Source organism: Bombina bombina, chromosome 8 (genome assembly GCF_027579735.1).
Source record: "Bombina bombina isolate aBomBom1 chromosome 8, aBomBom1.pri, whole genome shotgun sequence".
In the NCBI taxonomy this organism is placed as follows: domain Eukaryota; kingdom Metazoa; phylum Chordata; class Amphibia; order Anura; family Bombinatoridae; genus Bombina; species Bombina bombina.
In genome coordinates this window covers 41801880-41829217 of record NC_069506.1, presented here as the reverse complement: position 1 = coordinate 41829217, position 27338 = coordinate 41801880, and the positions used below count along the sequence as shown (strand labels likewise).

Genomic DNA, 27338 nt, shown 5'->3' with positions numbered 1-27338 from the left:
AAATTGTGAGGCACATTTGTTAATTATATTCACCATTGCACGAGCATCCGCTTGTGCAATGCTGCTCCCTTTTCTTAAGCACCCAATTGCACAAGAGCAGGGCTTGTTAATCGCCCCAGTAAAATCAGTACAAGGTGATTTTTATCTGGGGGGGAGGGTTTAGGAAGTCATTGTTTAAAGTAAACCACTGCTTCATAAATATCAGTGGCAAGCTCAACCGATTGGGACATTCACCTCTTAATAAGTCTACTCCAATGTCATTTTTCTAAATGGGGGATATAATGTTCTCCATTGGCATTGGTCAATCAGAGATCAAATGGAAATTATATTTTAGGTTAAGAAATCATTGTGTAGCATGTAGCATACTGAAATGGACAGGAAAGACAAAATTAAACTTTTGTAATTTAAAAAGAGCAGGAGGTAGATTCAGGAGCAGAAATTCACTACTGGGAGCTAGCTGGTGATTGGTGGCTATGCACATGTCTCTTGTCATTGGCTCACCAGATGTGTTTAGTATAGTTGACTATAACTTGCAGGAATTAAACACAAAGTACTATATATGAAACAGTGTAATAATACAATGCTCATAAAAGTATTTTATTTTTGCTCTTTTATGCCTCTCTGGGGGAGTGGAAAAATAGGACATAATAAATAATACATTTAAGCATCTTTTGATTTCTTTTAAACTATGTTTAATCATTATTGACTAGATTACGAGTGGAGCAATATGTATCGCTCCTGCTCGTGTGCTAACGCTTCTAGAAGTAAGCTTTTTGCATGCGTTGGGTAGGGGTATATTAAAAGTTGAAAGTAAAATGTTTTGGCATGAACAGTAGCCCGACACGCCAATGCCAAACTTCAAATATTGCAACTGCATTAACATATTCCCCCATAGATTTCAATGGAACGTGAAAAGTGGAAACAAAACACTCAACAAGTTGTACAAACCCGATTATGTTTTTTCTAATGCACTAACCTGACATGAAATATTAATATTTCACATTCAAACGTTTGTTACATAGCAGAATATGTTCTATTTATTCTAATATATATATGTGTGTGTGTGTGTGTGTGTGTGTGTGTGTGTGTGTGTGTGTTTTGGTAAAATATATATCGATTTCTATATATAGCAATCTGTAGAAAGTGCACTCACTTGAACAGATCACATTGACCGGGGTGTATATGATTATAAATAGGTATAGAAACACTGCTGTCTCTTCAGTTGGATTGCTACCATTGAGTAAGGTGTCAGTATAGAGACCGAAATGTTTGGAATTAAAAAAAAAAAATGTTTATTAGATAGTGTTATTATGAGTGTAGCTGGACTTTTAAATGTATTTTTAATTTATTTTGTGCAGCTTTTTAGTTTCGCATAACAGTTAACCCAAGCTCTGAAGTTGGGCTAACCTGACGCACGTTAAATTCAATTCCGCTTGAATGATCAAGTTTTCTTTCAACCTGTAATATGCACGCCACTTCTGATGAGCGCAAAGAGCTGCAACATACCCATTTTCACTTGCGCGCACCACTCGTTATCTAGCCCTATATTGAAAATTTGATTTTGGGTTTACTGTCCCTACGGTACACACCATTATACCTAGTGGATTACCAGTGTGCTCTTTTGTAGCAGATGATACCTTTCAACAAATTAGCCCAGCAAACATGCCATTGACAAAAATGTTCTGCACAATAGGTATCTGCTTATGTTGACAACTATACACTTGCCAAATTAGTGCTTTACGGTATTTACTGCAGTAGTGGGCAACTGATGGTCTAAGGCTTGAATAAAGAATAGATAAATCATATCATACAAAAAAGCTTAAAAAGAACCATATCATTTTATAAAAAAAGCTACAGTGTGAAAGGCTAAACTATTTTCAATTTTTATAATTAACATAAGCAAAAAATGGGCCAATGATAACTGAGAGGTACATATATTTCATAAACTGTAGAGAATTAATATTTGTATGGATAATTTATTTGGTGTTGCATTTTAAGTGTGAGTAGTCCAAAGTACCAACTCCCCATCTTGAGTTAACAAAAGAAAAAAACATAGTATCCGTACAAGCTTTTCCTTCCAAAAAAAAAAAAAAATTATATATTTTTTTTAATATAATACTTCATGTAAATTTCTTTCATGTCGTGGTGTGAAAAATTATACTTATGCTTTTTGACAATTAAAGTTATGAGTAACATTTTGCACTAGAGACCAAACATATTGTGGCTGTGTAATTAAATTCCTATATATGATCTTTTATATTAGCTTTTGTTCTAGAATCCTAGAATAATATATTAAATAACAAGTTGGAAAAATGTGTAAACCATATTGTGGTAACGTAATTAAATTCCACTAATAAGTTCTAAAAAAAACCCCTTCTTTAAATTTACATTTGTTATGCAATCATTGAATAATATGTGTAATAAAAGGATTGAGAATTCATAGTCATGCACACACAAAACCACAAACACCATAACGTTCGGAAATTCTCAGATGGGTGATTGGTCTAAGGGCAAACACATGACTAGATATATTTTCTTTTATATCCCTCAGAAATAATGCCCTTTTTTCAACATCCTAATGACTGGATTTTAAAGGGACAGTCTAGTCAAAATGAAACTTTCATGATTCAGATAGAGCACGCAATTTTAAGCAACTTTCTAATTTACTCCAATTATCACATTTTCTTCGTTCTCCTGGTATCTTTATTTGAAAAAGCAAGAATGTAAGCACAGTAGCCGGCCCATTTTTGGTTCAGCACCTAGGTAGTACTTTCTGATTGGTGTCTAAATGTAGCCACCAATCAGCAAACTATCGATTTCCTAAGCTAAAAACTACATTCAAGTACAAATGTGACTATATTTGCATCAAGTCTTTATTACTTTAAAGTTTCTTTAATTTTTTTTTTTTAATCAATGTCCAATAATTTATTTTTAAAGAACCTGAAACCCACCTTGGTATACTTTGTTAAAAAGGAAGTAGGTAGGCTCAGGAGCTTGCTTGAGTCTGTAGCACTATATTGTAGCAGTTTTACAAGAATGTTTTTAACAGTTTGTATACACAGCTACCATCTAATGCTCAAAAGCATTCTTGCAAAAATATTGCCATTTAGTTCTCCAGACACATACACACTACCTATCTAGGTATTCTCTTCAACAATGAATAGCACAAGAAGAAAGTCAAATTGAATATGTTCATACTGAATTTAATTTAATTTAATTTGTTCCCAGTGATCCATTTTATCTGCTGGAATATATTAAATTGTTTACAACTATCGTCTTTACCTTTATTTCAGCATTTAAAATACCTGATTTTGCCACTGGTATCCGTTCCTATACTGAACATTTCTATACTGAAGTATTGGTTATAGATAAGCATTGGTAAACATATCCAGAAGAAGAAATTGCACTACCAGTGGGGGTTAGGAGCAGTGTTACCTCTAAGGCCAGTTTTGTAAGCAGCCCAGCAGTGAAGGGAACCAAACCTTGCAGTCTGCATCGTGTAGTGTTTGCTATTTGCTCTAATTAACGGTTTCACTGTTAGGCCTTTCAAAAAACTGGAGAGAATACTGGTTAGGAGAGAAAAGCAATAAAATGTTAATGTTAAATCATTTTCTCTTAGTATTGTGCTTTAGTATACAGGCAGAGATAGTATAAAGAATCATGTATGTGTACAAAACGTTATAAAATAAGGGGGATCTAATTGCTCTGCAAGCTCAACCAATTTTAATGGGTTGTGGTTTCAAAGAACAAAAACAGCTATTTCATATCCAAAAACAAACTAAAGAAGCAATTTCTCATATATTTTATACTCTGCAGCAGGTATAACAACTCATTGGAAACACATTAAGGGAAAAAAATACAGTATACTGTCCATTTAAGCAAGCAATATGTAATCCATTAGGTCAAGTTACTTGCCAAAGATTAACTAGAAAATATGTCATATACTAACTAATTTAGAGGAAGAATGCAATATTTCGGAAAAATTATTAAAAGACATATGTTTAAAAAATGAATCTCTTCCTCAGTTATAAAACAGCATACATTGCAGGCAATGCGAACCTCTTTAATGCCAAGTAAGATTGCAAGTTAATTGCTACTCAATACATTAGATTTCTCTCTAGTAGCATGAAGATAACATTACAGGTGTGTTAAAGGGACATGAAACCCAAAATGTTTCCTTCATTATTCAGACAGAACATACCATTTTAAACAACTTTCCAAATTACTTCTATGGTCTAATTTGCTTAGTTCTCTTTGTATCCCTTGTTAAAAATCATACCTAGGTAGGCCCAGGAGCTGAGCGCTAGCTGCTGATTGGTGGCTGCACATAGTTGCCTCTTGTTATTGGTTTATCTCCCAGTAGTGCATTGCTGCTTCTTTAACAAAAAATACTAACAGAATGAATCAAAATTGATAATAGAAATAAATTGGAAAGTAGCTTTAAAATCTATGCTTTATCTGAAACAGAAATAAAAAAAAATGGGTTTCACGTCCCTTTAATATTGACATTTGTTTTGGCAAAATTCTATCGTACAAAATGAGCCTTTGTTCAGGACCCTAAAATATATTAAATGGCATTAAAAGGCCATTTTGTATGACTTTGTTTTTATATTCCCACCTATTGCAACAGAGTTTATAAACACATCTAAGAAATTATAAATGTAGTAGCCCCATTGTATTTCGAGGGTCCTGTATAATAAATCCCAACCCCCCAAGGATTCCAAATGTCTTTTGTTGTCTTATTCTTTTTTATTTATTTTTGTGTTTATTCATTTATGTATTTATTCTGACAGATGTAAATATTGTGATCGGTCATTCAGCATTTCTTCAAATCTTCAACGACATGTTCGGAACATTCACAACAAAGAAAAACCTTTTAAATGTCACTTGTGCAACAGGTGTTTCGGGCAGCAAACAAACTTAGACCGACATCTTAAGAAACATGAACATGAGAATGTTCCAGGTAAAAATGATATCAAAATAATTTTTGACACTAATTAAATTCATCATGTTGCACTTAAAGTGCATATTTATGTTATTTTGTGTATCTTAGAATTATTTTCTAAATTATTATTATTATAATTAACATTAATAAATAAAAAGAATAAATACTAGAGATGTGCATTAATTTGGTTATAAATGCAAATTTGTAACAAAAGACAAAATTAACGTTGTTTAAAGAAACAAATATCCGAATGAATGCATCAACGAAATTTTAAAGAAAACAAAAAAAACGAAATTTGTCAGTATTCATTTGTTTTCTTTAACAAAGAAGAGGTTAAATACTTATCCTTTAGAGCGCTGGAGAGCTGAGCTAAACTTCTCCTCTTCTTCACAAAGCCTTAAAGGGGCAACTCCCAGGTCCTGCACTAAAGGAGGAGGTTCTTTAGTGCAGGCCTTGGAGTCCGCTGGGTTAGTGTGGCTCTCCAGCTTGCTAAAGGTAAGTATAAGCTACAGATGAAATTTGTCCCCTGTAGCTTATGAACATTTATATTTGTTTAATGAAAATAAATCTAAATGTTCTACGAATATTCAGTATTCGTTTAGTTTAAAATAAAATTATTACCGTATAGTGAAGCCAATTTCCCCGAATATTCATTACAAAAGATTCTGACACATATCTCTGGGCTGCAAAAGTCTAATAAATACATCACATAGTTGACAGGCTTCTTTAACAAGTAATTTTATCATATTATGGATTTAGGTCAATGGATTAAACCCTTCTTAATTGTGTGTGAACAATGAATACTTGAAAACAAAAAACACAAGGGGCAGTATACACAAATTTTCATATAACTGCATGTAATAGACACTGCTATAAAGAACAGATATAAATGCTCAGATACTGATCTAAAAATCCAGTATAAAACCTTTTAAAAACTTACTTAGAAGCTACCAGTTTAGCACTGTTGATGAGATTAGCTGGAACACCCAGTGAAAGGGGCTGAGAACAACCCCCCCCCTTCCCTGCATATGAAAAGACAGATTAGACAAACAGGAGTGGTCTGTAAACGCATGTATACATCTGACACTTTGGGGCTTGGTTAGGAGTCTGAAAACCAGCACAATGTTATGAAAAAATAAGCAAAACTATACATTGTTACAAAAAACTCCCAGATTGGCTATATAAATGGATCATTTAGAAAACATTCATAAAAAGAAAAATCTAGTGTATAATATCGCTCTAATAACTGACTTGCTGACTATATACAACCAAACCCACCTACCAAAACTTGAGAGAAATGTATCGCCATAATCGGTTTGTTACTAGTGATCTCACAAGTGTAATTTATTAAAATGGTTATAAGTAGCTTATCCGTTGTTGTATTTTGGACTTTTTATTAATTTTATAGTATGTTTTGTAACTTTATTAACTTGTGTTTGACATACGCTTTAAAATATGTAACTAATTGAATAAGGATGTTAACACTGGAATTCTCTCAAGTAAGTTAAATAACGAATATATACATAAATAAATAACTGAATAAATGAGTTGACAGATTTTCATTTAAAATTACATTTTGTATTCATAATGCATATGCTTAAATTACGATAAAACATTCTGTCAAATTGTGGTTCAATTTTTTTTTTCATCTAACATTATTATTTTACAAAGTGGGGTAATAAAAAAAACGTTGGTGGTGATGACAGTCCTCATGCTAATGGAAGAGTTCCCAAGCATCTCCGTCCACCATGAAGGTCAAGCAAGCAATGAAAGATCTTAACTGGTTTCTCAATAACACTTGATGAAAAAATGTATTTAAATAGTTGTAACACTTTACTTAATAAAGGCTTAACAATTGGTTTATTGTACTAATATTCCTCTGTTCCCTATAGAGTTATTTAAGTGATATTTGATTCTGTGACTGACTCTTTTTTCTGGTTCCTTATTTCCTGTCTAGTGAGTCAACACTCTGGAGTCATTACTAACCATCATGGGACCAGTGTCTCCTCACCAAATTCTGAATCAGAAAACCATGCACTTTTAGACGAGAAAGAAGATTCTTATTTCTCGGAAATCCGAAACTTTATTGCAAACAGTGAGCTGAATCAAGCTTCAAGTCTAGCAGATAAAAGGTAACCAAAGAAAGACAGAAAAAAAACATTGTTTATGAGATACCCAACTATTCTTTACGTTACTTCATTTCCTTAATGATTCAGAGTTATTTGGCACATTTAAACAATGTATAAACAATGAGACACCACACTATGTCTAGCTAGATAGATATAGATCAATGTGCTAAACCAAGCAATATGTGCTTTAAATTGCAATGTGATGTTTGATCATGGTAAGTTAAATGAAAACGGACCTTGGTGTTAAAAGCCAGCTGCATAGAAAGATGCTGCCAGTTTTACACATTTTTTGTTAAGGCTGGACAGCTCAGAATAGACCACCAGGTGCAAAACATAAATCATATAATGTAATGCAGAAATAATACAAGGAAAATGCTACAATGTTTTCACATCAGACATCAAAGATGTTTTTATTTGCATTGCACTTAATTGTTAATCTTAATTGTTTCCTATTATCCCAATTAGAAAGTCCAGTTGGAACCTTGGAAATAGTTAACAGATGCTGCAGTTGGGTGTCTTCTGCTAAGCTCAATCTCATAAGCAGAAATATTAGAAATAAAGACTCAGACTGTGTCTATGTTATGGAATAATGAGAGAAAGGAAGATATAAAGTAAAGGAGTGTTAAAAAACAAGAAATTCAATCTAGGGAAATATTTTGTTTATAAAACCAGTTGAGAGATATGGGTCACTGGAGATCATTCAGTAATTTTAGTTGAAAACATATCGGTTGAAAAATTAGATGATGAATTCCAGATTAGAATACTATATGTGAACACGGAGGGACTAAATCTGTTTTGTGCACATAAATTGAAAATTACCATCAGTTACAAAAAGGCACTGCAGAATCCCAATAGTATTCTGCACAATTAATCAATGGCAGATGTGTTTTGGCAGTCACTAATAGGGGGGATGCTTTGAGTGCTGCCGTAGCTGTTCTGTTTGATCTGCTGTTGGCTTGCCTTAAGTAGGTGAATTTATAGTAAAAATAGAATATGATTAAGATTAACTTTATTCCAGTATTACTAAATGCTGTTAGTCTTAACACTGACCATAATATTAGTTTGCCTTGGGAAACCCTACTTATTTTGTGTTACCTTTCTAAATAAATAATGTATAAATAGAAAAAAATAGAAGAATATTATTTTAGCAATTTTATATTTTTGTATACAAGATCTCTACCCACTTAGACACTTTGATTCATCATCAGTCTCAAAATAGTGAGGTATAATTTCAGTATTAAAGTGATATGAAACCCAAAAATGTTATTTTGTGATGCAGACAGATCATATTATTTTAAAAAAGTTTCCAATTTACTTCTATTATAAAATTTGATTTGTTCCCATTGTATTCTTTGTTAAACAGATACCTAGGTAGGCATCTGGAGCACTATGTATCAGGAAATAGTACTTTCATCTAGTTATCTTGCAAATGGATAACATTCTTGCAAAACTGCTGCCATATAGGGCTCGATTTATCAAGCTACTGCGGATAGGGGTGTACATATGCGTCCCTGTCCACCGCAGCTCGCCTCTTGTGGACAGAATACTGCTGGCAGAATTTAACATTAAACGCCCACGCACAACCAATCATACGCAGGCAGGAGCTGTCAATCTCCCCGGTTAGACGAGACCAGGGAGATTGAAATTTTACACCTAAGAGGGGAAGAAGAGTGTAGGAAGCAGCGGTCTAATGACCGCTGCTTGATAAATACGGACTGCAGGTTCTCTTGTGAGAACCTGCAGTTGTATAAGGGCAAAGGGCTTGAAAAATTGAGCCTATAATGCTCCAGAAATTGGTCATCTCCTGAGCTTATGTCCCTGCTCAAGAGAACGAAGAAAAATTGATAACAGAAGTACATTAGTAAGTTATTTAAAATAACATGCTCTATCTGATCTATCGAAGAAATATGTTGGGTTTCATATACCTTTAAGAGTTGGGTTCAACGTATTTTACAAACAATTGTTTATTTCTTTTCTATTAAGAGGTTATAAACATCAAAAACAAGGAGCTTAATTTCTGTTGTGTAGGCATTTGTCTATGTAGTTAATAGAGTACATTTCACGTTCTTCATTCCTATTCATTACTCATTTACTGTCATCTGAGTCTCCGATTTTTTTACAGATCAATATAAAGCAGGCATGGACAAAGTACCTCCATTAACTAGATACTAGACAACCATATTTGAATGTAAATTAATGGATTATGCTATGACTCTTGGGCATTTCTGATAACTAGTCTATTTCAAACATATAGCCCACTGAGCATTCATTTTGCCGTTTGTTTTTTGTAAACTACTTGTGTTTAAATAAAAATGTTGTCTTTATTGGTAATGACACATAAAAATAGATAATGTAATACTTTCTATAATCAACAATGTAATAAGTATCAAATTAATAATTTTATTATTACAAGATCGTGCGTTTATATTAGGTACAACCAATGGGGCATGGATCTTAAGACTGAGCAAACTTTTTTTAAAGCATGATACATTTTGAGTTAAACAAGTATTTTATTTCTCCATCTGTTTTTACAACTAATGTGTTGTGCACCCATGTTTTAATAGTTTAGTTTAGGACAATGCATATATTAAGAAAATTCTACAGATATTATAAATAGCTCAATTTGTGGTATTAGGTAAAGAGAACCAGGTGATACATTAATCATAAATCTGTAAAAATGACTTTCAGTCTGTCTTTGTATGCAGCATTAGCACAGACAGATTTAACCCTGCTATGGGTGAATAAGAGCACATAGAAACCGGCTTGATAAACCACACGTTCAGCATTAATTTCTAAGCAAGAGATTTACTGAGTGTGAAGGATAAAAATGTACGGGTGTGTGCAGAATGGGTACTGGAGCTAGACCATCATTACGCTGAAATTAAGTGGCTGGTATATTAAAGGAAGGACATTGCATTAATCATACTAATAAGACAAGAGGTCCCTTTTTAAAAAAAAATTCAATCCTGCCTTTAAGAGCAAAGTGAATGGCTTCAGTTTCTGTATCACATTTTCCCAGCTGGGACTTTCAGGGAGCAGTTGTTTATGCAAAAGATTTAAGGTGTAGAAGGTTTTCATCACTATTTTGAAGCTGCATGTTTAGAATTGTATTTCCCAGACTCCTTGGGGAAAAGAACAATACACAACTCTACTATTTTAGCTCTCCAAAAAAAAAAATGTTCTCACCAGTGTGGATCAAAATTTTATACCATATATAAAAATATACATTTATACTTGTTTTCCTGGTTGTTACTTTTTGTTAGTTTCATTTTTTATTTTTTTTATTTTAGAAAATGTTTATCATATATAAAAAAATATATGTACATTTTTTTTCCTTGTAATTTTTTGTTAGTTTATTTTTTTTAAATAATTTTCAATTTTATTTCATATATAAAAAAATACGTATGTATTGGTTTTCCTGGTTGTTACTTTTTGTTAGTTTAATTTTTTTTTTTAAATTCATTTTAGAAACAAATTTTATCATATATAAAAAAATATAGGTACTGTATATATATATATATATATATATATATATATATATATATAGGTGTGTGTGTATATATATATATATATATTTTTTTTTTTTTATTTATTTTTTTTCCCTGGTTGTAAGTTTTTGTTAGTTTCATTTAAAAAAAAAATTAGAAATATTTTATATCATATATAAAAAAAATACTTATATATTTGATTTCCTGGTTGTTACTTTTTGTAAAAATGTATTTTAGAAAGATGATTGGCAGTCAAATCACATTAAATCTATTGTGTTACTCAAATATTTTGTACTAATTATATAGAAACCCTTGTGTCAGTTGTGAATTATTTCCATCACCTGGGCTCTCAGTAAAAAAAAAAAGTTTAAATATTAAAAACATTGAATAATGAAGAAATAATTCACGAGTGCAACTAATGAACAAAGGTTTTAATGAAAGCAGCTGTGTTACATGCTGCAGGTTATTCCCTACTGAATCTCATTAGTGCTGTAAGAAAACAAACGAGATGTAGTGCATTTCAAATTCCCACACATATTGCAAATGTCGCCAAGACAGCTCAAAATAGAGACTATCAAAATGACGTTTGTTTTCTGTCTGTCTGGGCTGGTGATAAATGACATTCGGAGATGCTGACAGCCTGAGCCATGTAATCACAGACCAATTTTTGTAGCATGCATTGTTTATACAACACAACAGATGGGATTTTAACCCCTTTGTTGACAATACAAATTGGAGATTTGCTACTTTAAATAATTATTATAACCTAAAAACACTATTTTACCTGGTAAGAAGTAACTATGGGCCAGATTATTTAGACGGCTCAGGGCCCCCCTATTTTGTAAGAAATCTCTTACCAGTACTACGAAGTTCTACTAGAATTTTCAAAAGGCAGTTCCCACCTTGAGAAAGGTGTGTCGCAAAGGGGCATTCCCAGCATTTATGTATGTAAATATATCTCAGTAGGCCACACTAAAATAAACATGATTTGAAAATCACATTAAATTAATTATTGAAATTATGAGACACATTAAAAAATGTATTGTTAAATCACATTGAAAATAAAATAAAATTGTTCTGCAACAATCGTATATTATGAAAAAATTTAAAAAAGTATTGAAAGTACTATGCACCCAGTGGAAATGGTAATAAAACCACATTTCATATGCAAAAAAACACTTAAAGTACAAAATTCATAGCATATTATTTTCCTTATTGTGAGATTCCCCGCCTCTGTCAGTGGGCTGAACAGGGACGTTCCATAGGTGTAGCTAAAAACTCTCTCTCAGGTCTGGACTATTCTTCAAACATCCCCCCCACACACACACAAATCTCCCAGTTTTATTTTGTAGTCTGTATGAAGCGTGATTGTGTCAAAATACGCAAAACATGTGTTTCCCAAATAAAATAAAAAAAACACATGCATAAGAAAATAAAGGGGATTGTAAAATACTATATCCCGAAATCAGGATAATTTAATTTGTTCTGGTTGCAGTATTTGAATTAAATTATGCACAGTGATCCCTCTTAACATTCCCCTTCCTAGTGAAGTTTCTTTCACCATTATTATTATTTATTATTTAACCATTATTTTCTAAATGAGGCATTTCACAACTCTTAAGGACAGCCCCTTTTTTATAGAATTTCCTGAAGAATCCTCAACAAGTATAATCATGGTTTTTCACATCTGATCCATCAAATATTAGATAATTGGGTGCCATATATATGTATACATTTCAACTTTTTTAATAATCTAGTGTAACATTAGACAATGCAATTGCAACCAGTGTGACACATGGATCAAATAATTACTTTTTGCGCTATAAAAAAGATGTATATGTTGTTTTATTTATTTATTGTTTTTCCTATTTTTGTATTTATGTTGCATGTGTCACACCTCTAAACATAGATGATAGTGTAAGAGAAGCAAAGTGTTTTTCTTATAAAACCATTGGGGTACTGGGTGGTCCATTTGAATTAAAGGGACACTGAAACCAATTTTTTTATTTTGTGATTCAGATAGAGCATGCAATTTTAAGCAACATTCTAATTTACTACCATTAGCAAATGTTCTTCATTCTCTTGATATCTTTATTTGAAAAGCAAGAATGTAAGTTTAGATGCCGGCCCATTTTGGTGAACAACCTGGGTTGTTCTTGCTGATTGGTGGATACATTCATTCACCAATAAACAAGTGCTGTCCAAGCTTCTAGACTTTCTTTTTCAAATAAAGATAGCAAGAGAACGAAGAAAATTTGATAATAGGAATAAATTAGAAAGTTGCTTAAAATTGCATGCTCTATCTGAATCACAAAAGAAAAAAAATTGGGTTCAGTGTCCCTTTAATTCAAGCAATATTTTGCAGATTTAGAAAAAAATATTTGCCCTCATCTTTGTCGTCAACAAGATGCTCATAAAAAGTAACAATACTTTTCTAATGGGCCATAAATCCATGTGCCAGTGGTTTTATCTAAAATGACTTTAAAATTTCACAATGTTTATATTCTTGTTTTGTTTTTTCTCATTAATCACTAGTTTATGGGGTTTGTGACTTGGGGAAGAGGGTGTGAAAGCATTAGGTTGCATACTTAAGAAATAAAGTTCTTCTGGCATTTCCTGAAGGAAACTAAAGATCATTCAGCCTTTCCTGCTGTAGGATAAAGATAGACAAAAGGAATACATTACAGACTGGCACACTGACTCCTGAGAGAGAATCAGATGTGGGTATTTATCATAAAGAATAACTGAGCAAAACACACTAAGACAAACACCCCACTTATGTGTTTAGATTAAGTGACATGATCCAGGACTCTGAAAAAAAAGCCTTTTACAGGAAAAGAACTGTAATTAAAACAAAATAAATCACATTTAGATTTTGAAATATTAAACCACCCGAGTAGTCAAAGTCCCATTTAATTGATTCATATACTCTTGCTATATATTTTTTTCTTCTTTACTGTGCAAAGGAGATTCACACTAGCTTTTCTAATTTATTCAAGGGTATTCCAAATCACTGTTTTCTATAATATTATTTTTTTTTTTACTTAGCACTATCACTTCACCCACTTCTTTGCAAAAAGAGATATTTCAACAATAGTATTCCAATCTATCAAAAAAACACCTTTTATGCACAGATTCCCCCTGTTTTTTGGATTCATGTATTTTTTAACAGCTTTAACTTTTTTTAAATTGATATCGGCCTCTTTTTAACTGGGTATATTGGCTATTTCCACCAAGTATTTTAATTAATCTTGTGCATGATCATTTGTATTTTAATATATGTGATTGTTTAAGGAAAAGATACATTTCTATTTTTAAATTATTTTTAATGTATTAACCAAATCCAAGTGTAGAAAATTTCTGGATATATTCATAAATTGGGTGGTTTATCTGACTTATTGGTCCATGATGACTGACAAGCCCTGCTGTCAGGCAATTGGCTGAGTGAGAGCAGTGGGTGGGGCTAAGCAAGACAATTCTAGTGCAATGATAAATTCCAGCACCATATGCTGCATCAGAGGCCCAGAACAGGGGTGTACAAATTCCCAGTTTAAGAGTATTGCCCACCTGTCCTTTCATAAATTAGTACCTTGAAAGGAAAACACATAAAACAACCAAAAACTTTTCCCATTCTTACTAAATTCCCACCCAATCATGCATCTTGTTTATGTTATAGGACAGAAATACAAGATATCGATAACAGTTCCAAGTGTTGTGGGCTAACCAACCAGAAAGTAGAAGACGTAGATGAGGAAGATGAAGATGATCTGGAAGAAGACTATGAAGATGGAAGCTTGACAGGGAAATCACAAGATGAAACTGTTTCACCCACTATGGAAACCCAGGAAGCATTTGAGGATGATGATGAAGATGAAGAGCCTTCATCACTTACAATGAGCTTTGATCATACCAGAAGGTACATTTCAGTCATGTCTTCTGTCTGGTGGCCATGTCTAATGTTCACTTATCATCTCCATATATCATTATCATCCCATCAAGACTAACGTAAGAGAATACTTAAAGGGACATTCTAGTATAGCAAAAAACTTGCATGTTATTTTTAAAGAAACAGCCTGTCTTCACCATGTGTTTAACTCCTGTAAAGAGGTTAAGCACATATTCAAAATCATGCACCCTTTCAAAGTACATTGCCACTACACATAAGGATATGGTCAGTAAACCAAATACGAGCTGTTAACCATATGTATGTTTCCGTCTTTGAATGTATCTCTATCTGGAGCAGCCTTTAACCCCATACAGTAGTTAAATGCAAAGTGAATAGAAGGAATTCATTTAAAAAATAATCATACTAGAATTTCCCTTTAAACAGGGATGTTATGGGTTCTGAGAATTACAAAGAAATAGCCTGTACAGTGCACACTAAATGTACCTAATCAAGAATTTAACAGTTTAAAGGGGCATGCAACCCAAACATTTAGTGGGGAGGGACACTACTTTTATCATCACATTTACTTTATTCTCTTGGCATCCTTTTTTAAAAAGCAGGTAGGTAGACTCAGGAGTATACTTGCTTTGGAAATATTATATGGCAGCAGTTTTGCAAATGTTATACATTGTGCAGACACTGCTGCCATTTAGTTCTCAACAAAGAATACAATAAGAACAAAGTAAATTTGATAATATGGGGTAGATTTATCATAGTGCGAGCGGACATGATACGATGTAGCGTATCATGTCCGCTGCACATCGATAAATGCCGACAGCATACACTGTCGGCATTTATCATTGCACCAGCAGTTCTTGTGAACTGCTGGTGCAATGCCGGCCCTGCAGATTCACGGCCAATCGGCCTCTAGCTGGGGGTGTCAATCAACCCGATCGTATTAGATCGGGTTTATTTCTGTCCGCGGCCTTAGAGCAGGCGGACAAGTTATGGTGCAGCGGTCTTTAAACCGCTGCTTCATAACTTCTGTATCCGGCGAGCCTGAAGGCTCGCCAGAAACACGGGACATCAAGCTCCATACGGTAAAGTAAATTGGAAATGTTCTTAATCGCATACTCTATGATTCATGAAAGAAGAAAAATGTGGGTTTCATGTCCCTTTTTTTTTAATGAGAAGCCATTAAACAAGTGACAAGAGCCATATATGTGCAGCCACCAATCAGCAACTAGTTCCCAGTAGTGCATTGCTCCTTCAGAGCCTACCTAAGTATGCTCTTCAATAAAGGATGCCAAGGGAACATTGCAAATTAGATCATAAAAGTAAATTGTAAAGGTATTTAAAATTGCATGCTCTGCCTAAGTAATAAAAGTTTAATTTTTATTTAATGTCCCTTTGCAATATTGAAAATTAGGTGTATCCATTATCTGAAATGCCTTGTTCCCTTTGAAATATGTATGAGTTTGTTACCATGGTTGATACATAGATATTTATTAATTTTCCTATTTACAAGTTTCTATATCCATTTATATTTTTAAAGGGATAGGAACGTCAAAATCAAACTTGCATGAATCAGATAGAGCATGTCATTTTAAAACACTATTAAATTCACTTTTGCTTCGTTCTCTTGGTATCCCTTGTTGAAAAAGCTAGCTGCCAGTAGTGCAACAATGTTCCTTCAAAAAAGGATAACAAGAGAATGAAAAAAATTTAATAATAGAAATAAATTGGAATGTTGTTTAAAATTGTATGTTCTATCAACATGAAAGAAGATGTTGCGGTTTCCTGTCCCTTTAAATACATTATTATGTATTTTCAATAATAATACATCAAAGAAAAATATATAGTTTTATGTTTAAGAATATCACCCTATAAAACACATATCTAAATTTAAAGATTACGTAATGTCTTCCACTTACATAACCAAAAATCTTTTGAGGAATTTTGGAAATAAAAAACACTTGTATATTGTGTTTTGTGAAATTGTATCAGTTTAAAAATGATTGGGGTTAGAAAAGATTAACAATATTCAGTAAGAAAAATGTCTTATATTTCAATATTGCAATGCATGATATCAACAGATCTTACCTTAAACAGTCTGATTGTAATGAAAAATTAAGAATGGTATTAAATCACAAACATGGTATATAACAAAAAATGGGCTGAACAAAGCACGTTCTATGAGATAAACAGACCAGCCTGGATTTATTAAAATAAGTGTACCCAAGTTTTGTTTGTGACTATGTGGTCCAAATAGTAAACTAAAATAGTAAAATCAAATTAGTTAAAGGGACAGTAAGCTCAAAATTAAACTTAAATTGATTGGATAGAGCATAACATTTTAACATTATTCAGATAGAGAATACAATTTTAAAAACGTCTCTAATTTATGTCTATTATTAAATTTGCTTCGTTCTCATGTTATTCTTTGTCGAAGAGATAACTGGGTAGGTAGCGTGCACATGCCCGGACCCCTTCATGACAGGAAATAGTGCTGACATCTAGTGCTCTTGCTAATGTATAACATTAGTACTACATGACAGGAAATAGTGCTGCCATCTAGTGCTCTTGCTAATGTATAACATTAGTACTACATGACAGTAAATAGTGCTGCCATCTAGTGCTCTTGCTGATGTATAACATTAGTACTACATGACAGTAAATAGTGCTGCCATCTAGTGCTCTTGCTAATGTATAACATTAGTACTACATGACAGGAAATAGTGCTCTTGCTAATGTATAACATTAGTACTACAGGACAGGAACTAGTGCTGCCATCTAGTGCTCTTGCTAATGTATAACATTAGTACTACAGGACAGGAACTAGTGCTGCCATCTAGTGCTCTTGTTAATGTATAACATTAGTACTGCATGACAGGAAATAGTGCTGCCATCTAGTGCTCTTGCTAATGTATAACATTAGTACTACATGACAGGAAATAGTGCTGCCATCTAGTGCTCTTGCTAATGTATAACATTAGTACTACATGACAGGAAATAGTGCTGCCATCTAGTGCTCTTGCTAATGTATAACATTAGTACTACATGACAGGAAATAGTGCTGCCATCTAGTGCTCTTGCTAATGTATAACATTAGTACTACATGACAGGAAATAGTGCTGCCATCTAGTGCTCTTGCTAATGTATAACATTAGTACTACATGACAGGAAATAGTGCTGCCATTACTACATGACAGGAAATAGTGCTGCCATCTAGTGTTCTTGCTAATGTATAACATTAGTACTGCATGACAGGAAATAGTGCTGCCATCTAGTGCTCTTGTTAATGTATAACATTAGTACTGCATGACAGGAAATAGTGCTGCCATCTAGTGCTCTTGCTAATGTATAACATTAGTACTACATGACAGGAAATAGTGCTGCCATCTAGTGCTCTTGCTAATGTATAACATTAGTACTACATGACAGGAACTAGTGCTGCCATCTAGTGCTCTTGCTAATGTATAACATTAGTACTACATGACAGGAAATAGTGCTACCATCTAGTGCTCTTGCTAATGTATAACATTAGCACTACATGACAGGAAATAGTGCTGCCATCTAGTGTTCTTGCTAATGTATAACATTAGTACTACATGACAGGAAATAGTGCTGCCATCTAGTGCTCTTGCTAATGTATAACATTAGTACTACATGACAGGAAATAGTGCTGCCATCTAGTGCTCTTGCTAATGTTTAACATTAGTACTACATGACAGGAAATAGTGCTGCCATCTAGTGCTCTTGCTAATGTATAACATTAGTACTACATGACAGGAAATAGTGCTGCCATCTAGTGCTCTTGCTAATGTATAACATTAGTACTACATGACAGGAAATAGTGCTGCCATCTAGTGCTCTTGCTAATGTATAACATTGTTACAAAACTGTTGCCATATAGGGCTGGTCACACGTGCACACTCTTGAGCTTAGATCCCTGCTTTTCAGCAAAGAGAAAATTAAGAAAATTAGACGATAGTAATAATAATAATTGTATGTTCTATCTGAATCATGAAATAAGAATTTTGGGTTTTATGTTCCTTTAAAGAGTGATCCTAGGTGAGCTCAGGAGCATTCACGTCTTTAGCTATCTGACAGCAATGTTTGCAACAATCTTTTTACTAATGTTATACATAGTTGCAAACACTGCTGCCATAGAATGCTAAATACACATGCATACTCCTAAAATGCTGTCAAGTGTGTACTGGTCTTTACATTTCAACAAAAGATACCAAAAGAGCAAAGCAAATCAGATAAAATTAAATTTAAAAAGGTTTACAATTGCACACTCTATCTGAATTCTTACAGTTTAATTTTGATTTTACTGTCCCTTTAATTAAGTGAGACTAGATACGTAGATTAGCCATACTTGGGCCTTCCACAGAACCACAGCAATTAACACCAATAAGCATATACATATAGACACTTGTTACTATACCCTTTTACCACATCAGAACCTGAGTCCCTGTGCAGAGTCATCAACTACATTGTCATGTGAAGCTGCTTTTTTGTTCTAAATGTGTTTGTCAAATCCACAAATGTCTATCCGTGCATGTAGCTTGCGTGTTTACACCTTTACATGTGCATGCTGGCATCAAAATAGCAAGCTTGCAACATTGGCTAGCCTGCAAAAAAGGGCAGATAAGCTAATGAACGGTAAACCCCCTACCCTCCCCCCTGGTCATTGGTACAGGTGTATGGAGGAGGAAGATGCCGGCCTGTTAGATATGGAGCAGTTTCCGAATATTGGGAAGGGGCTGGACCTTCGAAAAACAGCAGAGGAAGCATTTGAAGTAAAAGATGTGTTTAATTCCACCTTAGACTCTGAGACATTTAAAGAAACACTATACAGGCAGGCTAAAAACCAGGTAGGTACATAATGATAAAATATGTCACCTAGCTTGCTTCCAAAAGTACCAACAAGCCCTATTACCCTAATAAATCTTGACATAGATACTAAATACATTTCCTGATTCTACCAATTTCAAGAATATTATCTTATTGGCTTAACAAAATAATTGCACATAAAGTTATAAAAAAAAAAAAGTGTACATGTTTACTAGCTACCATTTAATTAATTCTTACAAATGAATTATGAATTTGTAGCTAAATTATTTAAAAAAAAATATTTTAAATTGTAAGAAAACTAATTTGTATCTAGAGGCCAATTTTTTTTTTTTTTTTTTGGGGGGGGGGGGTTTGTGGCTAGGGAAAAAATCAACTTGACCAATATAATTTAAATATTACTCAAATCTTTTAGAATGTTACTTATCTATCTACAAATCTAAAATTTGGCTATTGGAAAGTTTCCTTACTAGTGAGTCACTATTTTCATTTAAACCTTTTTTTTTTATTTTTTAAAAACTGACTTTTTCCCAATATTAATAGTATGTCTGAAGTTCCCTACTTAGATTTAGTATACAAAACTTTTGAAGTGACGTAAAAGCTTAACAGTATAACCAAATTAATAACAACATTTTTATTCTGGAAAGCTAGGTTTCCCCAGTCATATTTTGCTTATTCATGATTCCTTTCAATGATTTGCCAAAAAACTGAGATCATTGTTGTAGCAATAAGGCGTAGAATATGTAATGTTGTGCTGTGTTTCGTTTCAACACAAGCCATTTGCATGTCTCTGTTTTATGTCTGCTAATTTTACTGAATGTACTAACTTGTCTGTTTTCAATAATATGAACAAACGTACTTACAGCAAGCAGCAAAACACTCTATAAATGTCATTTAATTGAATATTTAAAAGACTACCTGCTGTACACACTAAGAACACATCAGATAAAATCGATTTCTTAAAACAACAGATTGTTCAGCTAAAGCTAAGGAATCTGTATGGTAAAGGGTAAAGATAAGCAAACACTATAAATAATGTTTTTGCAGTGCTGAGTTAACTGATTATCAGGAAACATTATTTTCAGCACTGAATTGTTTTGTTGGTTAATCTTTGTAAAATATATTGTTAAATCAATCAGTTTTGCTGACATTGGGGCTTGTGGTATATGAAGTGCTCACTTTTCTCTTATTCTTCAATCTATGTACTCAATCTTTTTTGGTTGAATAATCACTCCACATTAGGTTTTTAAGGATATGGTTAAAGGGATAGTAAACACCAAAAATGTTATTGTTTAAAAAGCTAAATAATCCCTTTAGTTACCATTCCCCAGTTTTGCATAAGCAACACAGTTATATTAATATACTTTTTACCTCTGTGATTACATTATATCTAAGCCTCTACAGGCTGCCCCTTATCTCAGTTCTTTTGACAGACTTGCATTTTAGTCAATCAGTGCTGACTCATAAATAACTCCACAGGAGTGAGCACAATGTTTTATATGGCACACATGAACTTCCGCTGTCTAGCTGTGAAAAGTGAATAAAATGCACTTCAATGGCTTAAAATTATAATATGATCTACCTACCTAGGTTTAGCTTTCAACAAAGAATACAAAGAGAACAAAGCAAATGTGATGATAACAGTAAATTGGAAATTTGTGTAAAACTGCATGCCCTATCTGAATCATAAAAGTTTTAATTTGACTAGACTGTCCCCTTAAAACTTTTTAACCTCTTGAGTGCTAATGATGGCTCTGAGCTGTCGCAAATTATCTCACTCAGGTGCTAACGACGGTTTAGAGCCTGTCCTCTCAGTGAGGGCTGCTCCATAGGAGTGGCAGGGGCAGCGCCCCATAATATTTTGGGGGGCAAAAAGATAAAAAAAATTAAATTAAATAAAATCATTTTAAATCTAATTTGGAGCAGTCAGGTTACTATCTGTAGGAGGTGTATGGGGTGAGGGTTGGATAAAATACTAATAATTTTTTAAAAAAAGCTTATACTAATTAAAAAAAATGCTGTAAAATTATAAGGGCATTTTTTACATATGCCCTGTCTGAGAGCACTTTCAGCATGCCCAGTCTGCCCCATAAGACGTTTTTTAATGCCATCCATTTAGTTTGCATTAGACCGTTTGCTGATAGAAGTGCAAAAGGGCTCCTAACCTCCTATTGGCCAGACTGACAGCAAGAGGGGTGGGGTTATACATCACAGAGCGCTTCTGTTGGCTGCTATCTTTTCCACTCAAGAATGCCCTGCTGACAAGATGCATAATTACACCCTGGGAGGAAGAGGGGAAGGCAGAGGGGTCACAGCAGATATGCAGAGATGCCTGTGCTGTAAATCAAACCAGGCGAGTCCCTCTTTGTTCTGTCACCACCTCCTCAAATAACTGAAACTGAATGTGCGCTGTGACTCTAAATGCAAACCAATGTATTCTTTGTTTTATTATACCACATCATTGCCATATATAGTATGCAGCAGCATTACATCTAGGTAGGAGAGGAAGACTGAGATGACTGGTGTCTGTGTCTGCACATACATTTGATTTTAAAGTGCGCTCAGCTGAACATGTGCTACTGCTTCCTTTAAAGACAAGTATGCAGGAAGAGCACCTCGCACAATTAGAGTGCAGCTGGTACTCTTTCTGCATATTTATCTTTAATTCATTGAGACCGTGCCCGTACAGGAGGGAGCTTTAAATCACCCAGAATATAAGTGGCTTGGGTGGAGCAGTGTGTGCTGGGCTTACTAATCATAGTAGCCTGAATGCAGCAAGGTCCGTTGGGGCCATGGGCCATTTCTGATATAGATCCCAACTGGCTTTTGACCTAACAAGCATTCCCATAGCCTCCTGCAAAGACATGACAGGCAGATGCCGTTAACTACTAAAGCCCCTACAGACTTTCTTTTTGAGTGACTGATGCCCATGATAATGCAGGAGTTGTTCACTGGCCAGCGTAAGTTGCTTGCTGCCTTACATATTTGTATGCTGCTGTGTAAAGTGCTAGAGAACATGAGCTTGTGTTGTTCCTCTGTAGTTCTCCCCCCCACACTCTGCCCTGTGTCTGATGAATGATTAGGTGCAGGACAGAGCTCTTTCCTCCGGTTTCTCCCCTCTGCCCCTCCCACACGTGCCGTGTTGTCAGGGCCTGGGAGACAAGAGTGAACAGAAGTCAGAGCTCCCTGCTCTAATGAGGTAGCAGGGACGGAGTGGTTTTAGTCTTCATAGAGCACCTTTGTTATTATGTAAGTTAGCTAGAAGGGGGTTCTACACCTAGTCATATTTGCTATAGAGAAAAAGATGCCTGGAAACGTCTAATACACTTCTGATGCACTTGATGGTCAATAGCATCAGAAGTGTATTAGAAGTTCCAGGCATCTTTTATGTCTTATGGGTCAAGCATAAGAGATATACAGAAATTCCCAGGCAAACTGCACCATGCTTCAATATGAGGAGGAGACAAAGCACAATTTGTTGAAGGAAATTGAAGGAAAAGCAGGCAATATAAATATGAAATGTGCACTGTATTGTTTTGTTATGTTTACTTAAACTTTTGGAAGGTTTAATCACATCCTCATAAATGTTAATGGTGAGAGTTTTTTTTTTTTAGAAAAATCATAAGATAGGGATTGACTTATTTTTAATAGACTTGGTAGTTAATCTTTCATTTATTTAATCTTTATTCAATGTCCCTTTAAATGAATCATATTTACTGGGCAACCAGATGAGTTCTATGGGGGAACTATTAAAATTAAATGGTAGTGAAATTGCAGATTCCATTTCCCAGCTTTGCACAACAAACATTGTTATATTAATATACTTTATAATCTTTAAAACTCTAAATGTCTGCCTATTTCTAAGCCAATAAAGACAGCCTATTATCACATGCTTTTTTTTATTAGATTTTCACAACAGGGGAGTGCTAGTCCATGTCAGCCTTATAGATAACATTGACGCACGTGGGTTGTGACAGACACTGCACTAATTGGATAAAATGCAAGTCAATAGATAATAAATAAAAATTAATTTGATCAAGGGGATGTCGGAAAATGCTTAGATACAAGGTAATCACAGAGGTAAAAAGTGTATTACTATAACTGTGTTGGTTATGCAAAACTGGGGAATGGGTAATAAAGGGATTATCTATCTTTTAAACAATAAACATTTTTGAGTCCCTTTAAACTATACATACTTCTGTCATGCATAACTTTTTAAACAGGTTTTTGCTTGAAAAGGTTAGGTTGAAGGTTTTTTTTTTTAATTTTGAAACTACAATGAAGTGCATATTTGTATAACATTGGTATGTCGGATATAAGCTTAAAGGGACTTTATACACCAATTTTTATATAACTGCATGTAATAGACACTACTATAAAGAAGAATATGCACAGATACTGACATCAAATTCCAGAATAAAACCTTTTAAAAAACTTACTTAGAAGCTCCCAGTTTAACACTGTTGATAAGGTTAGGCTGGGACACCCAGTGAAAGGGGCTGGGAAATCAGGATGAGCAGACACTCTCCCTCCTCCCTTCCTTGCATATGAAAAGACCCATTAGACAAACAGGAGCAAGCTTAAATCTTTAGACATCAGTATACATGTAACACATTGGGGCTTGGTTAGGAGTCTGAAAATCAGCACAATGTTTTTTAAAAATAAGCAAATTTATACATTGTTACAAAAACACTCCCAGATGGGCTATGGAAATGGATCATCTACAAACCATTTATGCGAAGAAAAATCTTGTGTACAATGTCCCTTTAAAATAACTTGAGTCCTGAAAGTTTCATTTTGAGGTCATAATTCCCTTTAATTCCAACTTATTAACAGTAATTTGTTTCTGGTGCATAGTTAGTTATGTATGTATGTAAAATCACATGGAAGTCAAAATTAAACTTCCATGAATGAAATAGAGTGTTAAAAAAAAAAATCTTTCCAATTAACTCCTATCGTATTTACATTTTCTTCTTTGTATCTATTGAACCCAGACAGCACTATGTCATGAGTCAACCCTGGCTATATATTTGCAGCAATGTTTGTAATAATGTTGTAGATATTATCCTCAAGACACGTATATGTTCATGAGCCTATATCAGTAGGAAATGAGACCAAGAGGAAAAGATACATTTGAAAATAATAGAGATACATTGGATTTTTTTTTTTTAAAAAAAGCTGTAAACTCTCTCTGAAATATGGAGATTTCATTTTAAGTTCCATGTCTCTTTAAAGAGATTTAAAGAGTAAATAAATGCTAGACAGAATTATGTATTCAAAGCAATGATTAGACTAAGAATAGTATGTAGATTATTTTTTTTAATTATATGTTGTTTACATTTTGTAAATACAAGTGTAAAGGTTCCTTTAAAGGACACTCAAGTCAAAATTAAACTATCATGATTCAGATAGAGCAGCACGTTTAAATAACTTTCCAATTCACTTCCATTGGCAAAATATGCACAGTCTGTTTATATTTACACTTTTTGAGGCTCCTACTGAGCATGTGCAAGAATTCACATAATATACATATTTGCATTTGTGATTGGCTGATGGCTGTCACATGATACAGAAGGAGTGGAAATAGACATAACTTTGAAATTTGTCAGAAAAAAATTACTACTCATTTGAAGTTCAGACTAATTGCTATTGTATTGTCTTTTTATCAAGTATTTGTTAATTATGCATATCTACTGTCTTTAGTGGTCCTTTAAAGGGCCATAATACCCAAATGTTTAAACACTTGAAAGTGATGCAGCATAGCTGTAAAAAGCTGACTAGAAAATATCTCCTGAACATCTCTATGTAAAAAAGAAAGATATTTTACCTCAAAAGTTCCTCAGTAGCCACCTCCCATTGTAAAGGATTTCTAAGCAGCATTTTAGTGTGTCTGTCCTGGGACAGCTGAAAGGATGAGCCTCGTGAACTCTCATATTATTTCACCAATCAGGTAAAGGAAGCTTGCTATGAAATCTCATGAGAGTTAAGTCAAATCTCATGAGATCACAGTAAGAGTTCATGACCTCAGCACTGCTGATGCTGATTGGCTGCTGTTCATTTCTTCATTTTTTTTTATTTTTACCTGCAGCTGGGAGCAGCTGAGTATAACTTTTTACACAGAACTTACTCTGCTGAGCTGAGGAGATTGTGAGGTAAAATATCTTCCTTTTTTATATACAGATGCTCAGGTGATATTTTCCTGTCAGCTTTTTACAGTTATACTGCATCAGTTTCAAGTGATTTAGCATATGAGTATTATGTCCCTTTAAAGTAATGGATGCTGCCATATTGGAACTTAGGTTTTTCACCTATCTCTCTTTTCTGCTGAGTGCAGTTAGAAACAGATATAAACAGGCAGTAAAAAGGAGTGTGGAATATAGGATTGTTAAAATAACTATCTAACAGGAAGTAAACAGGAGTGTGGAATATGGGATTGTTAAAATAACTATCTAACAGGGTTTCCACCCAGCCATTGTTTGTACACTGTCTTTCTTATTTTATATATCTCCCTTATTGTCTTCAGCTGACGAGAGAGAAAAATAGAAAACATAGGTTTAAACTTGGCAGTGCCTATTAGTTTTTTTTAATTACATTTAATTAACCCTTTTATATTACAATCTCAAACTGTTTAATATCTCTATAACATGTTCATTTATTCTAAATACAAGTTTTTAGGATTTTTTGTAGTCTTCTCTAACTCTGTATATTCTTAACAGGCTTATGCAATGATGCTGTCACTCTCTGAAAATGCTTCTCTTCATACTTCATCCCATAATTCGCTGGACGCTTGGTTGAACATAGCAGGAGCTACTTCAGAAGCCGGGACATTTAATCCTATGAACCATTTGTAAAAAAAAAAAAATCAAGAAAGCATCGAAAAAGTTGAAATTGTTTACCCTCATCCTTCCAACCGCTAGAGATAAGACACATTATAAGATCTTCATAGACTTATAGGAAGTAAATCTGCATATCCAGCAAACTTTTCCGATACCATTTTTTCCCCATTTACTACTGGTTGATCGAATTTTCTCTGTGGCACTTCTTGAAGTTATTGCATCACAAAGAAAAAGGAATATACTTGGAATATCAAGTTTCTGTTCAATTTGTTTAGAGCAGATGAGTTACCAAAAGATTCTTGGATGAGAATTGCATTCCAAAACCACTAGAATTTCTAGAAAATTCTAGAAAAAAAAAGAAAAGAAAATCATTTCAAATAAAACTATAATATTCATATAATGGATGAACATATGTTTATTGTACTGTGCAAAAAAAAAATCTTTGTATAAGTATCTGTAATATTGAATAGTTGTTTAGCTAATCATGAGTGTCTTTGTTCCCATTAAGTTATTTTGATAGTTGCTTTACATATTTCATAAAGAGACTAAATTTATTTTAGAAAACAAAAATGGCGTTAGGCTTTATTTCACCTATGTGCCTGTCCACAGAGTGTCTCTATGAAATGGAACAAGTTTTCTTTTCAATAGCAACAATTTAATAAGGGTTAAAAACAAAATAATGTATACCATATACATATCAGAAACAAATAGTTGAATTAAATTGAGTTAAAAACAACAATTTCATTGAATTATCAATAAGTTTTCTCAATTTAACATAAATTGAATTTGCAGACTAGTTATGCTTGTGTAAGTATCCTGATACTCTTTATAGTTTTATTTATTTTTTTATTTTATTTGTTCCAAATAATTCTTCTTATTCTCAACAGTTAGTCTTTGCAGTTTTGAAAAGTCAAAGTATAAAATGGATATTAACCACATTATGTTTTTTATACTTAATGGGCAAGTGTAGAAAACATATTTTCATCTGTGTCTTAAGAGATGCACAAATTATTTAACACCATTTTTGTACTATGCATACATTTTAAATGCAGATAGATATTCATTGTTTCATTCATACAAGTCATAATAAATAGAACATTTTTGATTTCCAAATGAAATATACTAATATCCAAGGGCTTTTCATTAAACAGTCCTGATATGTTAACTGTTACCTGGACTTTTTTCCTTGACATC

The 27338-nt window shown here is 33.6% G+C and overlaps 1 protein-coding gene across 1 annotated transcript in view; it reads left to right on the top strand.

The window, feature by feature from the left end:
• PRDM16 (PR/SET domain 16) overlaps positions 1-26864 on the top strand; it is a 65129-nt gene extending 38265 nt beyond the window's left edge. Inside the window, exons 10-14 of the mRNA XM_053690342.1 lie at positions 4794-4963; positions 6903-7077; positions 14239-14478; positions 19157-19331; positions 26025-26864. Of these exons, the coding sequence (XP_053546317.1) occupies positions 4794-4963; positions 6903-7077; positions 14239-14478; positions 19157-19331; positions 26025-26159 (895 nt within the window). The 3' untranslated portion in view covers positions 26160-26864. The remainder of the gene's footprint in view (positions 1-4793; positions 4964-6902; positions 7078-14238; positions 14479-19156; positions 19332-26024) is intronic.
• The last annotated feature ends 474 nt before the right edge of the window (positions 26865-27338 follow it).